The following is a 15999-nucleotide window of genomic DNA, read 5'->3' as shown; positions in this document are numbered from 1 at the left end:
TACGCTGCGATATGAACCTGGCGACCCGGGTTCGATTCCCGCTCATGGCCAACACCAGTGACGATTATCTGAACCGGTCCTGGGCCTCCCCTAGGTCGACTCGGCCTCAAATGAGTACCCGGTGCGGTGTGTATACGCCGCCACAGGGGAGACAAAGGCGGTCGGGCGTGGTGCTGGTCATCCACCCCCTCGTGTACCGTTCTGGCCTTCATAGGTGCTCGCTAACAGCACTTGCCCCTTCAGTCTGCTGAGGCTATACGGGGGGTCTTTGTCTTTGTTATGTTCTGGGTGGAGGTGGGGTGGCGATGGCATGGAGCAGTTGGGGGCGGGAGGTGATTCAATAGCACAGAGATCGAGTGTACGCTGCTGGATAAATTCCTCTCCCATGCCTTTGTGATTGTGCCCGTTGTTTGACCATACTTCCCCATGTGGGTCAGTATAGTTGGATGAAGGGTGGGTGGAGGGGGGGCAGCCACGGATGTTAGCCGTGGCTGAAAATCAAACTCCACAGATAAAGCGATCCATAATGCAGTGCGGTGAGAGCCCTGCGACCGCTGCCCCCAAGACTCGCTACGTCGCACTTTGGGAGCTGCAATGCCAGGAGATAGTGTTGCAACAACGGATTCTCTAATGCATTTTTGTGGTGCTTTTTGAGTGCTTTCCCCTCGGTTTCCTCCCGAATGAAGCCAAGCATTCGCCGAATTGGTCAACGCGGGACCCTCCTGTGAAATCGTTTTCAGACGCGGCATTCCTGGATAAAAACGTGGAATATTATTACCGTCATTAATGTCACCCGACCCACACCAATGGTAATAAGCCTTTGTCGCACGCGAGTGGAGAAGAGGAATTCAAATTTGGACAAATATCCAAAAAAGGAGTCTTGAGACTCGGCAAGGCCTTATCAGCGGGGTGTATCGCTGCGACGTCTCCTTCGTATTTGCGGATCGCAATGCCCCGATGCGAAGGGGACATCACGGCAATACACAGCCGCTACTCCTGACGCGGTTTTCTGGCTTGGCCATCTGAATGTGACATTGTAGTTGTTGCTCTGTGTCTACATCAGCAGCCATACAAAAGAAGAATACATCATTATCATCATTATCATCATAATTTCATGGCTATTTCTCCTCTATGCTTTTGCTTTCCTTGGCCTTTGTTGATCCTAAAGGGCCCGTCGGCCCGCGCTGTCCTTGTTGCGGTAAAAACAAGTTGTGACGGGAAGTCTGCTGAGCGGTGGGCATCTATTAGCCCCGGGGGCATCTCAAAGAGGCCCCGGGGGAGGCCATGTGAGCAGCCCTGAAAGGACGCTTTCCTCCTTCCCGAACGCGCAGCGTAAATACGGCGCAGTGGGGCTCCCTCCCTGTCTGCGCCACACACACACACAGGGCCTTTTCTCACCCCCTTGAATTACAGTTCGCAGAGGATGCTTTCTTCCACCCTCCTGCTCCCCCCGCCACTGCCCAACAAACAATGGATCGGTTTTCTGGAAAACCTCAAATGTGGCCACCAATCAAGCCAGAGGTGGGCCCTTTCAGGACCTATCCCATCCACCCCCCCACCCACCTCTCTCAGCGATTTTCGGTCGAGGCCTCCCCAAGTCGCCGAGGCCACCGTGGCCGCGGCCACCGCCGCCGCTGTGGCCATTGCCGTCACCGCCGCCGGGGGAGGCGTCTCTGCGGAGGGGGCCCCGCGCCGCTTTAGAAACGATCCCCGCGGGAGCGCTGGACGGGCTTTGAGGACTAGCCTCAGGGGGCCCCGGCCCCCTGCCCGTGGTGCTTTGTGGGCCCTCAGCCCTGCCTGACGTGTCCTTTTTGGGCCGCCTAAAACAAAGCGCTGAATCGCCGAACGTTTCGTTTTGTTTTATTTTGTGTTTGCGATCGTGAGAAAAACCCTTGTGGTGCTCGCGCTTGGCCACTTCCAACTGCGCTTCTCTCCCTCCCCACCGCCATCGCCGATCCACCGCCCGCCCGCCCGCCCGCCCCCCTCCCCTTTCTGTCGTCAACCCACGTGTTTTGCTGCGAGAGTCGTAGCCGCTGGTTGTACGTTACAAAAACTCAAGCCGCGATTGAACGAGATTTATTGACCCCCCCGAGAAAATATATAATCCCATTACCGGACATAGGGAGCTTTGTTGGGAATACAATGGCGAGGTTTGGTGAGGGAAGGGGGGGGGGCGGTTGTTTTGCTTCTTCCATTGACGCAAAATTAAATCATCTGTAAGATGTGATTATTGAGCCGAGGCTTCATTGTCCGTCTCACAGAGGTTGGTGGTGGCTGTGGTGGTGGCGTAAGCCGAATAGAAGTAGTGTAAAAAATATATTCAAATTAAATTCGAGAAATCTCCTTAAATCTTGAACATTTTGCCGAGCCGACAAACCCTGCTCTTGACACGTAACCGTTACGAATAAATGTTTTTCCTCTGGTGGCAAAGTTGTTGTCGTTGTTCGTAGCGAATGCACAGTGCCGCATAAGCCCCGGAGAGAGAATATTTTTGAAAGATTCAGTATTTTTTATTTATTTTCAAGTCGGATTTTTTTCTGTGTGTGTGTGGAATGTCTGAATGAAATAAATGAACGATTGTAGCACACAGCTGTTTTATCGATCCTAACCGCTGGAGGAAGGCCTCCCCGCACCGGCGTCTGTCATGGGGATTTTTTCACCGTAATTTGGGTTTGAAACTTCAGACGGCTATTTCAAATTAAAAAAAGTGAAACATTTTTCAAAAATATATTTTCATCGGGGTCCCACGGAGTCTCCAACGCTCATCATCAACTCTGCCTCTCTCTCTTGCTACGTGCCATGAAGAAGGGCCGTTTCCCAAAACGTCGCCCATTAGATATGTTATATAATAATATAAGCCCCTGCGGAGTTATTGACGAAGGCGTTGATCTCTTTTTTGCTGATGCTAAATGTAGGGTAATGGATGGTAAGGCAGCTGTAAGGGGACGGAAACTTCTGAACGAGACAAATAGGAAGTCAAAGAACGAGACGAGAACAGCGATAAATCCAACTGCTGCGGCGGTGGATCGGTACTTGTCCCGTCGTCATAATGATTATCATCCTCCTCGACTCATGACAAAAAAAAAACCACTGAGATGTACTCATCACGCTCAGGAGATCTGATCCAGTGGGAGTCATTCCACGTTCCTGTGACAGGGCCCCTATCTCACAAATCCCACCGCTGTCACCAGGTGGTGCTCAGTTCGCAATCCTCAGAGGAATGATTAATGATTAATGGGCCGAGTCAACTATGGGCATGATTTGACCTTTCGACCTTAAGACCGGGACTCCTGCTGCTCTGCCCGCTAGGTTAAGTCCCATATGGTCATCCTCACCACAGACACGTATTGTAACATGTAACCATCATCAGCCCTGAACTATCCACTGCTAGCTGTTGCCTGCTGGCCGAGTCGCTTAGCTCAGTGGACTTTACGCGGGAGATGAAACATCTGAACTTCTCACCGATTCTGAGATGAAGACCCCCCCCCGCCCCACCCCAAGCTGTGGCCATCCTTCACATTCCGACCATTTGCGTCCATCTCCCGCTTTGATTTCAAACCGCATTCGCAAAGTCACGTGAGTCACGGGAGCGTCCGTTCGTCTGTCCCTAGCTGTCCCGGAGCGAGCGCGTCCACCCTGCAACCCCCCCCCAACCCCCCCGCCGAAGACGACATCGCGGAACCACCGCCCTTGGTCGCCGCGCGACTCCGGCCCGCGTCTCTCCGCCGCCTGCCACGAGCGCGCGCTCGGTCTCTGCGCCGAGCGACGGGAGCTGACGGCGCGTTTTCTCGTCCTCCCCGTGCGTGCGCAGGTTCCCACGCGGCGGCGGTGGCGCCGGCGGAGCTGCCCGGCGGCGTCGGCGGCGCGGCCCGTGGCGCCGCGGGGAGCGAGTGCGCGTGCAGCGGGACGCAGTTTGCGTGCGCGCTCACCGCGCAGGGGGAGTGCGCGTGCATCCCCGAGCAGTGGCAGTGCGACGGCGACAACGACTGCGGCGACCACAGCGACGAGGACGGATGCAGTGAGTGACGCGCGCGTGTGCCTGCTGGTGGCTGTACGTGCGTGTGGATTCGGCTGGGGGCTGAGCGGTAGTGTAGCGGTTGGCGTGCGGTGATACGAACCCGGCGACCCCGAGTTCTAATCCCGCTCACGACCAACACCAGTGGCGATTGTCTGAATCGATGCGGCCCAACGCCCGCACCGCTCCCCCCACCCCCCTAGGTCGACGCAGCCTCAAATTAGTACCTGGTGCGATGCGTAAACATCGCCACTTGGGGAGACAAAGGTGGCCGGGCGTGGTGTTGGCCACCCACCCCCTCGTGTGCCGTGCTCGCTAACAGCACTTGCCCCTACAATCTGTTGAGGCTAGACATCCGGACATCTGTATATGCAGCGTCTGTGTGTGTATGTGTGTGTGTCCGTGTGTGTTTATGTGTTTGCGCTTGGGTGGTTACGTGCGCGCACGTGCCTGTCCGTGTACGTTAATGCGCATATGTTTGTGCCCGTGTGCGTCCACACATGTGCGTTCTTGCACCGTTCCCATGTCTGTTTTATTTTTTTTGGGGGGCGGGGGGGGGTTTGAGTAACCACGGATCACTGACGCACACAGGGAGGTATGCACACCTGTGCAAGGCATCACGCTCCATCCACATTTGGTGCTGACTTGACTCGCTTAATTATAGCCCACAGAGACAGGGCAGCCCTTCCTGCAGGAGGACACGCCTTCCGCGAAGGGTTCCTCGTGTGTCGTGTTGCGTGCGTGTTTTTTTCTTCTTCTTTTTTCGCACAATTTTTTTTTCAATAAGAGGAAAAACACACCGCAACCCCCCCCCCACAACGCCCCCACCCCACCACTCTGCGGCACCTCGACTCGGGGAGCTTTCGAAAGGAGGCGCAGAAGAAAAACCACACGCGTACGAAGCGCACGGCCGTATGGGAATTGCTACGCAAGAAAAAAACATTTTTAAAAAACACATCGGCGGTTCCTTCAGAACCGCATCCATCGCGATCCATCTTTGCCTTTGAGGGTCGCCGTCGATGTAAATTCGAGCGACTGACGGCGGCGAGGTCAACTCTCCCGAGCGAAATGTTGCTCCGACGGGACGCCTTCTGCTGCACGGCTCGCGCCCCGCACGCCGCCCCCCCCCCCACATCCGTTTTGTAAACGTTCCGAGCAATGTACCTCCCCACTCCAGTCGTGCGAACGACGGCGTTGCCATGGGGTCCGTCGTGCTGCCCGAGCGCTTCGTCGGTGGCTCCCGCTGGGTTCCGTCGCAGGCTGGGGGGGGGGGCTGGTGGGGGGGCTGGTGGGGGGGTCGGCCCAGCTTGCCCCCCCCCCCACACCACCGTCGTCACAGTATGAAAGAAGTTTTCGCTATGGGACCTTATTGCCAGTATCAAATTTGTGAAAAATACGAGTGGGTTTTATACCTTTTTTGTCCGGCAATCAGGAGGCGTTGAGATGTTCGAACACGCAAAGGAGAGCTTTTGCGAGGAATCAAGCCTGCGTTAGCCACACGGCGCTTGTGGCGAAAACATGCAAACCAATATGCCCCTGACACTATACTAATGCGCATTGTTCAACCGCGCTCTAATCAATTGCAGTCGAACGGCTTGCGCGCGGCTAGCGACCCAGTCGCGGGCCGACCACGCGTGGAGACTTCCCGTCGCCGTTTGGGGTCGCCGTGACCGTTTTGTGAAGGCGGCGAAAAATCGCCGACTTGAAAACCCACCGTGAGTTTGGCCCGCGCCGCTGGGGGGGGGGGGGGGAGAGTGCCCACGCCAGCGCCACCCACAGCGGCTGCGCCACTCGGTGGGCACCGCTGTGCGGGGAGTGTGGGGGGGGGAATGGTGGGAAGGGGTGGTGGAGGGAATTTAATGGGAGCTTCAACCTCCTCCTCCTCCCCTCGCCATCAAAACATGGACAAAAAGAGCCGCACTCCAAAGCTCTCATTTTGCTCTTTTTCTCCCCCCACCCCCCCACCCCCGACGCCTCACTGAGACAATGGCGCTCGTTCTTGCCAAGGCGTCACTTTCTGAAAAAGGGCATTTCCCCGCGCCAATTCAAGTAACGGAGAGGCCTGAAATTGGAATTTTCCGTGAGTTTAACCAACTCCACGCTTTGGCCGACAAGTTGCATACAAATTGCATCGAGATGAGCGCAGCGTCCGGATGGCTCCAGCGAGCCGGGAGGGGGGAGGGGTTAGGGGGCGGGGGGTGTGAGGGGGGTGGGGGGGGGCGATGATGATGATGGCACCGGATTACCGTGCGCAGACCGTGCTGGCGCATGCTGCTGCAGCTCAAAGCAAGGCGACGCCGGTTACCCCGCAGCGAGTGCCGGGGACCGCCGGATCGCCGCAGAAGAGTTTTTTTTTTTTTTTTAACTGGGTCTCCGAATTAAGAGATTAACCGAACTGCTCGGGCTCGTGCGGTCGACTGCGATGAATTAGCGTCGTCGCTTTGCCCCAGCTCTGGCAGGCAAAGGTTGCAGCCCTGCAATCGCTTGCTCGCGTTCCTGTCTGGCGGGCGGAATGGTCTCCGCAAGCGCCAGCTCTCGAGAGCCCCTCCCGAAGGCTCTGCGAGCCCGAGCTGCGACACCCGGCCAGCGGTCTCGGAAGAGCCGGCGTGTGCCCACGCTTTATCCCACCTCGTGCCACACCCGCCGATCGATTAATCGCGGCACAGTCGTCTATAACCGGCGCTGCGCGGCCGACTCTTGCGATGGACACAGAGGATCTTGAACGTCCACTTCGAGGCGGACAGCGCGCAGTGTTGTCACGGTTGATGCAACAAGCCCGCGGCGTTAATCAGGGCGGCCGCTTGAATTAGAACCACTAGCCTCTTCAGCAAGTGGCGAACGATCTACCGCTAAGCCACATCGATGCCGAGGCCATGTCACCGCCTGCTGAGATTGGCCTTTTAAATAAATTCCACTTATTCTCCTGGGCGTTGTAGGCCAAAGCAATCCACACACACAGAGTCCAGTAAAGCAGCGCATACCGTGTGCAACCGCTCTAACGAGACGAGGCGCTGAAATGTACAGTGGGGGGGGGGGAGTTGGGGGGGGTAAATTGTGACCCCCCCCTAAATCAGCAATTCATCCATTTCCACTGATTGGCCCGTTAGGAATCTCTTGATTGCCTGATTCCTGAACAACAACAAAAACGAGAAATCTCAGCGACAGCTACCGACGACGGCGGCGCCCCGACATGTCCGCTGCTAGATTCGCATCGGGCTCACTCGCAGGCTTCCCCACAATCACCGCAGGGTGCCGGCTCTGGCGGGGGATTAATTCCGCTCGGCTTTGAAGTCGCAGCGAAAATTGCGGCGCTCGTGATGGTGGTGGGGGGGGGGCGGCGGGATGGAGGGCGGCGGCGGCGGGGTCGGGGAAACGGCATGGCGAGCATTTCTAATCGGGGGTCATCGCTTGATTTTATTTTTCGGGGCGTAATTGGCGCGAGGCTGGGTGGGCTGCGTGCGGGCTTGTCGGTGCTCGCGCAACGAAGACGCCTGGGCCACTGCCCTGACCCCCGCGGCCCGCTCCGTTCGTGGCTTCGATCGCACGCACGAGCCAACGTTCGGCTCGGCGTTGTTCGGTCCGCTGCCGGGATGAAGGCCGTCTCTCCCCGCGGGTAAGTGAGCGCGAGCGGCGCGGGCATTGGGGCGGAGTGCACCCCCAAACGGCGGAATTTGTTGCCACATCGAACGTCTGCTGACACCGTAGGCCCCGCGCAAGACTATCAGCTGTTGCGTGCACGGTGGTGCTCGCCCATCGAAGCACCGTTATCTGGGCTCAGCCCCTGCTCATCTTGCGAGCTTCGACGAGATCGGGCGCGCCCGCCACTCATTTGAGATGTGGACGGGAATCGAACTTGGGTCGCCGGGTTCGCGCCACGCCACCGCTCCACCACGACGATGAACGTCTTCGCTGCAAGCTCGTGCAGTCACAGTGGTCGCAGTCGGTGGGACTCCAGCGTCATTGAAGAGAAGGATCTGAGAGAAAGAGAGAGAAAAACCCCCGCTTCCTGCGAATTTGAGAATGTTTATTTTCGTATGTCACGTCCCATTTAAATAGCCCCAGGAAAGTCAATGCATCTGACAGTTTGTTTTGAAGCGGAGAAGACAGAGTCTTTTTCTCAAGCTGAGCGGGACGCGAGTGGGGGGCATGAGCGGGGGGGGGGGGGGGACGTGAGCGATCCGACGAGAGTGGAGCCGGTTCAGTCGACGCCCGTTGTCGCTTACTCAAGGACTTTCACGATACGGTACGCGTCGTCAGTCTGCACGTAAGTTGCGGCGGTGGGGGTTCCCCCAATTCATGTTCGTTGTCCGCAGTGAATTGACATCATCTCGACAGCCACCACAGAGGCGCTGCCACTCATTGAAGGTGTAACAAATAAATGAATGACAATTTCTCGTGTCGAATCGTGAACCCCGAGTCACGAAAATTCATCAAACTCGGAGAGATCGGGGAGGGGTTCGGTGCCCCGGTGGTGAGATGTTAACTACCTCGCCTGGTATACAGGAGGTTGTGGGTTCGATCCCGGCCCTGACGCCTGCTGTATATTTGGAGTTTACATGTTCTTTCTCTCGCATGGATTTATCTCCCGGTTTCCCCCTCCACATTTAGAATCGACGTCACGCGTTTAGAGTGTTTGGCTGCTGTAAATTTCCACGCGATAATAAGCCACTTCTGAAAATGAGTCACATAGCTCAGTGGACCTTACCTGGGAAAATAAAAAATAGTTTAATAGTTAGTTATTCATTCGCAGCCAGCATGTTGTGTGGGTCAGCAGCTTCTAGCAGGGGCGGGCAGGGGGGTGGTTGGTCAGTGGTGAGGGCTCGGGGTTTTTAGTGGTTTTAGGGGTTTTAGGGGTTTTATGGGTGAGGATTGGGAGTTTTAGGGGTGAGGGAGCCAGGAGGACGGCCTTTGACAGAAACTGTAATTATGAGATTTTTATGATCCTTGTTTTTTCTTGGCCCGCCTGAGCGAGCGTCTCCCCCGTGCGTCCTTATCCGGCAAGAATGTTTCCGTTTGGGGATTCTCTTCAAAAAGTAAAGCACAGAATAAAAAGAGAAGCGCATCAGGGCAGTTTTTAAAAAGTGCCTTTATTAGGCGAGGCCGCGCAGGCGATCGCTCGGAAGGGAAAGGACCCAGGCTCGGCGAGGTCGTGGTCCCGCGCGCCCCCAATGGGAACGGAGCGGCGGCGGCGGCGGGAGCGGCGGGACGCACGCGAACTTCGCGGGAATCGGCGCGGCCCGGCAAATGTTTCTTCGTGCCGGCGCACACACGGTACGGGGAGCCCCCCGCCCCCCCTCGCCCGCATTGGCTTTGCCCGATCGTCCCGCTTCTTCCCTGGACAAAGTACGATCGCAAAAAACTATGATCGGGAAAAATTACGAGCGGCCATGCCGGGCAAAATCTCCGCACGGCTGCGGACGATGCGGCTTTAATGAAACGCGGCCATCCTCTCCCCCGCCCGTGCTTCGCACCGAGGCCGGACAGGTGACAGCGCCGGTAAACGTGCAGCACGGGGGCAGAGAGTTTCCACAATCGAGGTTTGGTTTTTGGGTTCGAGCTCGTAAATGTGAGTGACGTTAAAACCCACCAATTAGTAAGGTTGTGGCACACAAACACAGCGTGCCAAATAAGTTACGAGTACGGCACACACCGGTTGCGTGTTGGAGAGTAAACCCACAACAACGTTTACAATTCGAGAACCGTGACGTTTCGCCGGCAAGTACAACCGGCATCATCAGGCGACAGCCAGAATTGTGGATAAGTCTTCCTACCGTTTCGTTCTTAAATAGAGGGTGGGTAAAGGTGATGTCGTCACTGTGAGCCAGTCAGGTGTGAAGACCAAAGGTGGGGGAGGGGTTAATGTAGTCGTATACATTACAATGGATACCTATTATTGGCCAGACTATTCACGGCAAAATTGAGATGCAGAGATTCCGCAGCCCAATTTTGCGCGAAAGTGGAATCCAGTGGAGGCAACGGTAACGCTCGCGGAAGGCAACAAGAGGCAGAGGATGACCAAGAGAGAGAGAGAGATGGACTGATGGAGAGGACGTGGTGGTGGTGGCGGGAGGAGGAGGCACAAGCATGGCGTGGAATGACAAGGAAACAACTGCAACAGATGGGATAAGACGATGACGACGGTGATGATCGCTGACAGTGGAGGTCCACTGCTGCTGTTGCAGGAAGTCTGTGGACCCAGCGGCCTCGAGAGAAGGAGAGAATCGCACGACAGCGAAGCACTTTGCGTGAAACGTGAGGACACTGAGTGACTCGCGTCGTGTTGTTTCCACAGTCAAGTACTATGGCTCCTTTTCAGGCCTCAAAGCCAAAGCCGGTACCTGTTGAGGCCGGCACGGCGCACGAGGGGGTTGGTGATGTGGCCAAGGACCACGCCCTGCTGCCTTTGTTTCCCGAGTGCTCACGTTTACACGCTCACCTTGGCCAGGTACTGTACCAGTTGACGGCTGAGTTAATCCAGGATAGGCTCGGGATTGTATCAGGTATCGCATGGCTTTGATTTTTTTTTTATCATGGCGGAGAATAGAATTCTGGTCACTGGGTTTGTAGCGTAGTGTGCAAACCATTACCCCATCGCGTAATCACAGCTGGCACGCACACACACGTACACGAAGGGTTACGAACACGCACACACACGAACGCACGTACGCACACACCCACAGGTGTACACATGCCAAGAAGCAACAGTGCCCTTATTTGCTGTTACATAATTAGGCGGATTTCGTGCCCTCTGTTCTCGACAATAAAATATATATTACTTAACAGCAATGTGGCACGTTTGGGTGATGTTTCATTTCCATGACGACGTGACGACGTCATCGTCGAATGGGAGGGTCTGGTGCTAAGCTCATCGAGAAATCGACGCTGATGCATCCAATAGAAGCCAAAAATGATAGCTCAACCAAGTGGCTTATCACGTGGAAATGTATAGCAGCCAAAATACGCGACGTTCCCTCCTTTTGGCTGCCTGTCCATCGTGAGTCTTCACCTTGTGCCCGGGTGCTTCCGAGCCGAGCATCCAACCGCACCTTAACAACTCTTGGAACCTCCGAGTTCAACCAGTCTACACAACAAAGGCGCATTCCTAACAGCGTGCTTCAGCCGCACCGAACCTCACAATAATAATATCCAGGGCCTACCTTGGCTCCTCCCACCCTCAACCAGTATATATACAAGGACTGTTTTCTTGGAATTTCTCTTACTTGATACAGCTATCGTGCTGTGACGGTTCCATCTGAAGACGGAGGCTTGTGTTGCCTCCGAAACGTCGTGATTTTTTATTTATTATTACCTACGTGACTTTACCAAATAAACCTAAGAATATACATCCTGCCCGAGCCCACTCGTCTCTCCGAGCAACTCGATACGGACGTCTCTCACATGCACACGTTTTTTCCCGAACTGATTATTTCAATAACACGTTGAACTTTTTTTATGGTTTGGAGGTTTGCGTTAAGTTATTTTATTCATGAACATACCTCGGTGCCAGTATTTAATTACATAGATGCGCCGTGCACGCTACATCGGTGACTTTAGAGGCAGTCGCGCTTAGACAGTTTGTGAATTGAGATTGTATCGTGCAGAGAAACATTTAAACATGTAATTTTTTACTACTATTATTATGCACATAAATGAAATTCAGATTGTCATCCGATCAGCCACGAAATATCACATCACTCCAGCCACAATGCCGTTTGGCCTTATCCGAATGTCAAAGAGTTTGTTCCTGATAGGTAGTGCACATCTGAACCAACCCTGGGTACCACCAGTTCAGCCACCAGCACAGACCAGTGTGGTGAAGTATGGTCAATGACTGAGGCAGTCGTGGATTCACAAAGGGTTGACATTTTTTTTATGTTTTTATTATGTATTTCATCTTCACATTTATATACAAACACACGCATGTGATGATGATGATGATGCTGACGATGAAACATTATTTCTCGACGAAGTTCCTGCTCCCTTGGGATGTTTGGACAATTCGGGTTTCGAGTGTTTGGCTTCGCGTGGGAGGAAGACAGGCGGAAACTCAAAGCTACTGCCTTCAGAATATATTTTCAGAATCAGAATATTTATTTACACTGGAGAAATCGGATTTTTTTCACAGATGTCCAGCAGGGTCAGAACATTACAACAACAAGCAGCATAAAAACACAACAGGAGTGCAAGTATAGGAACGGAAAAGACATCACTTTAAAAAAATATCGACAAATAAAACGAATCTATTTTTTATCTTACCAATAAAAGCCCACTGAGGTATTATTTTATATTTTCAGAAGCAACCTGGCCATAAACGATAGCTCAACAAAAGTAGCTTAACGTGAGGAACCGGCCAAACGTCCCAATGCAGGACCCACCACAATAATTTAAAGAAACAGAGGCTTGAGACTCAGTGGAGGCTTTCCTGGAGAGGCTAAACGACTTCACTATTGACGTTTAGACAAATTGCTTGGTGATGATGCCGCCGCTGTTGCCGCTCGTTTCGTTGACAGTGGTGCACGAGCACAAATAAACAAAACTCAACGCTTTCCTCGAGAACTCTACGGACTTTCGTAGGAAACGTTTGAATATACCCTATAATAATAATAATTCCATACATATCGCTGTTCGTCAAGGTTCTCAAAGCGCTGTATCGGGCAACAGCAGCAGCATCAGACGCTCAGCGTAAAAATAAGATTGCAAGTACATTTTAAGAATCAATTTACCAACGTTCTGGGCAATGGTCCTGATGAATAATCTTAACAACACGAGGTGACGTTTAGGGCAGTGGGATCATGATGCCGGTATTATTAATCGGAGCAGGACTTTTCTTCGTGAGAGACGGACACGGGGGGTGGGGGATCCTGTCCCTTACTCTCTCTCTCTCACTTGCTAATGAACATCAATACCGTGACACAACCTCCAGTGTGTCCTCCCCAAGCGGCGGTGGTTGTGGACAGCAGGGTGACGTGGTGGGGTGGTAGCGTTGGTGCGAGTGTTGGCAAGGGTCCATGGTGATGGTGGTGGTAGCAGTGGTGGTGAGTGGCCATGTGGTTCGTGGTGTTGGCGAGTGACCGTGTGGTGGTGGACAACGGGGTGACGTGGTGGTAGTGGTGGTGGTGGTGGGGTTGGTGAGTGTCTGTGTGGTGGTGGTGGGGTTGGTGAGTGTCTGTGTGGTGGTGGTGGGTGACCGTGTGGTGGTGGTGGGGTTGGCGAGTGACCGTGTGGTGGTGAACAGCGGGGTGACGTGGTGGTAGTGGTGGTGGTGGGGTTGGCGAGTGTCTGTGTGGTGGTGGTGGGTGACCGTGGTGGTGGTGGTGGGGTTGGTGAGTGTCTGTGTGGTGGTGGTGGGTGACCGTGGTGGTGGTGGTGGGGTTGGTGAGTGTCTATGTGGTGGTGGTGGGTGACCGTGTGGTGGTGGTGGGGTTGGTGAGTGTCTGTGTGGTGGTGGTGGGTGACCGTGTGGTGGTGGTGGGGTTGGCGAGTGACCGTGTGGTGGTGGACAACGGGGTGACGTGGTGGTAGTGGTGTTGGTGGGGTTGGTGAGTTTCTGTGTGGTGGTGGTGGTGGGTGACCGTGGTGGTGGTGGTGGGGTTGGCGAGTGCCCGCGTCGTGGTGGCGGTGGTGGCACGCAGCGTGGAGGTTATGGGCCCTCTCTGCCTCCTCCACTGCACCTGTTGTTGTTGTTTTCCTCTCCGAGTGGCTTCTCCGTGCTCACTCCGCGCGTCCGCCCCTGCCGGGCGCGAGGCCGCCCGGCCGCTGCCAAAACAAACGCCGCGGCAAAAACACAAAGCCTCCTCCAACCTCGTGTAGATTTATGGATTTCTCTGTTGGGGGCGCGGGGGGGGGGTGCAAGGGGCGGGTGGGGGGTGGAGGGGCGGAGGGCTGGGTGGGGGGAAGAAGCAGGTTTTCACAGCTGCCCGATGGTGGAGGTCACCCCCGCAGAGTCAGATGACCCCAGCGCCACCTGGGTAGTTCTGTCCGCCTTGATGGGTTGCTCGCTAACAGCGCTTACCCACTTAAAAAAATCCGCAATCATGTCCCTGTTGTTCCAAAAAATACATAAATAAATGGGAAGACACCACAATTAATGTGTGCATGTCAGCGAGACGTCCGTATCGAGTTGCTCGGAGAGCCGAGTGGGCACGGGCAGGACGCTCGGCTCGGAGGCATCGGGCACGCGGTGAAGTCTCACGATGGACAGGCAGCCAAAAGGATGGAACGTCGCCCAACGGGACGTCAGCCACAGGGATGGAGTGTTGAAATCATGTTTTAGAGTATTTGGCTGCTATAAATATCCACGTGATAAGCCACTTGGTTGAGCTATCATTTGTGGCTTCTGAAAAAGAGCTATATAGCTCAGTGGGCCTTACTTGGTAAAATAGAAAAAAACTGTTTTGTTAGTTTAGTTTAATAAGAGCACCGCATCTTGTATGCAGGAGGTCATGGGTTCGATCCCGACCCTGACGTCTTCTGCATATTTGGAGTTTTCCCCGTGGTCACGTGCATTTTTCTCCGGGTCCTCCAGTTTTTTGAGTCCACGTGAAAAGGCTGTGTGGTGGCGGTGGTGGTGGGATTATTGAAGTGACGGGACCGGTTGTTGTTCCTATTGGATCGTGGTGGTGGTTGGTTTGGTGTTGGCAGCACTATCAGCAGCAGCAGTACGGCTGCATTACGTAATGCTAGTATTGGTTGTAACGTTGTTGGCACTAGCGCCATGGTGACGTCACTGCAACTTCGTGGCGAACGGCAGCTTTTGATGTTGTTGAAGGCGGTGGAGGCGGTGGTTGGTGGTCGTGGTGTTACCGGCCACGTTGGTTGCAAGTGTCACCTTGGGCACCAACACTTGCTCGCGCAACGACGGTGGTCGTAGCATCGGCGCTGTCGCGTTGGCAGCGGAGCCGTTTGGTTGTCGGCAGTTTTCAAGAAATTAGTTTTCAATCTAGATTCATGCACTCGTAAATCTATATTGAAAGCTCATTACTTTGAAATTTCCTTTTGTGCGCATGTTAGTTTTGGTTTCCTTCCCCCCGCACCTCAGATTAGCGCGGTTGGCCACGTACGGAGCGAAATAAATTCAACGTACGGTGCGAACAGCATCAACGTTGGGCAAATCCGCATCTCCGGGGCACAGAGAGAATACTCGCCCGCTCGCTCGCCCCGTGGTCGCTCGCTCGCTCGCCGTTTGCTGTTTGTGCAATCTCGTTCAGCGAACAAATCGGTCACAGCGCGAGAAGAAGGGAAAACACTGGAAGAGAACGGACGTCAAAGCAGTACAACGCCTCGTGTCATTGGACCCTTGCGGTGCGGAGGGGCGAGGGGGTGGGGAGGGACACTCCCTTTGATGCGAAAGGTCACGTCGACGACAATGCTTTGCGTGCGTTCGGTTTTGGTTTTCAACTTTAAAAATGAGATCGTCAACTTGAAAAATAACTCTTAAACAGGAGGAGGGGGATGACATTGGGAGGGTGTGGTGGTGGTGGCACAGAGACCAGAAGAAGCTGAAGGAATAAAAATGCGTTGTGCAACGGCACTAAAAAAACAAAACTTACTCCGCCAGGTTTGCGTTTGACGAAACCGCGACTGCGCCCCCCGTTCAGACTAATATATTATGTTTTATTTGTGCCGCTGGCGGTTTTTGTTGTTGTTGTCGGTTTAATTGGAGCCATGAACCTGGTCCCGCCTGTGCTGAATATTTCCCCATTTTGGAATGCGCCGTTCGCTAATAAGGGCACGAATCCAGCAGACTCGGTAATAACCATCGTGGTAATAAAATGCAGGAGTGTTTGCAAAATGTAGTTATTTATTTGAGTATTATTATTTCTGTGCTTCCCGGCGAAATAAAAGCCGCGATCGAAACACGCGTCAAGTTGGCCACCCCACCTCCGTCTCCTCCGTTTGTCACGTGCGCTGATGCTGCCCTCCAAGCTGCAGGGTTAAGGGGCAGGGAGGGGTGGCACCGGGCCGAATGCCGTGCCCCACTTCTT

The 15999-nt window shown here is 54.3% G+C and overlaps 1 protein-coding gene across 1 annotated transcript in view; it reads left to right on the top strand.

Moving 5' to 3' along the window:
* LRP4 (LDL receptor related protein 4) overlaps positions 1-15999 on the top strand; it is a 133401-nt gene that overhangs the window by 56614 nt on the left and 60788 nt on the right. Inside the window, exon 2 of the mRNA XM_078859232.1 lies at positions 3812-4018. Within this exon, the coding sequence (XP_078715358.1) occupies positions 3812-4018 (207 nt within the window). The remainder of the gene's footprint in view (positions 1-3811; positions 4019-15999) is intronic.

This window comes from Lampetra fluviatilis, chromosome 8 (genome assembly GCF_964198595.1).
Source record: "Lampetra fluviatilis chromosome 8, kcLamFluv1.1, whole genome shotgun sequence".
NCBI classification, from domain to species: Eukaryota; Metazoa; Chordata; class Hyperoartia; order Petromyzontiformes; family Petromyzontidae; genus Lampetra; species Lampetra fluviatilis.
The sequence above is the reverse complement of the archived record's forward strand: the minus strand, read 5'-3'. Positions and strand labels throughout refer to the sequence as shown.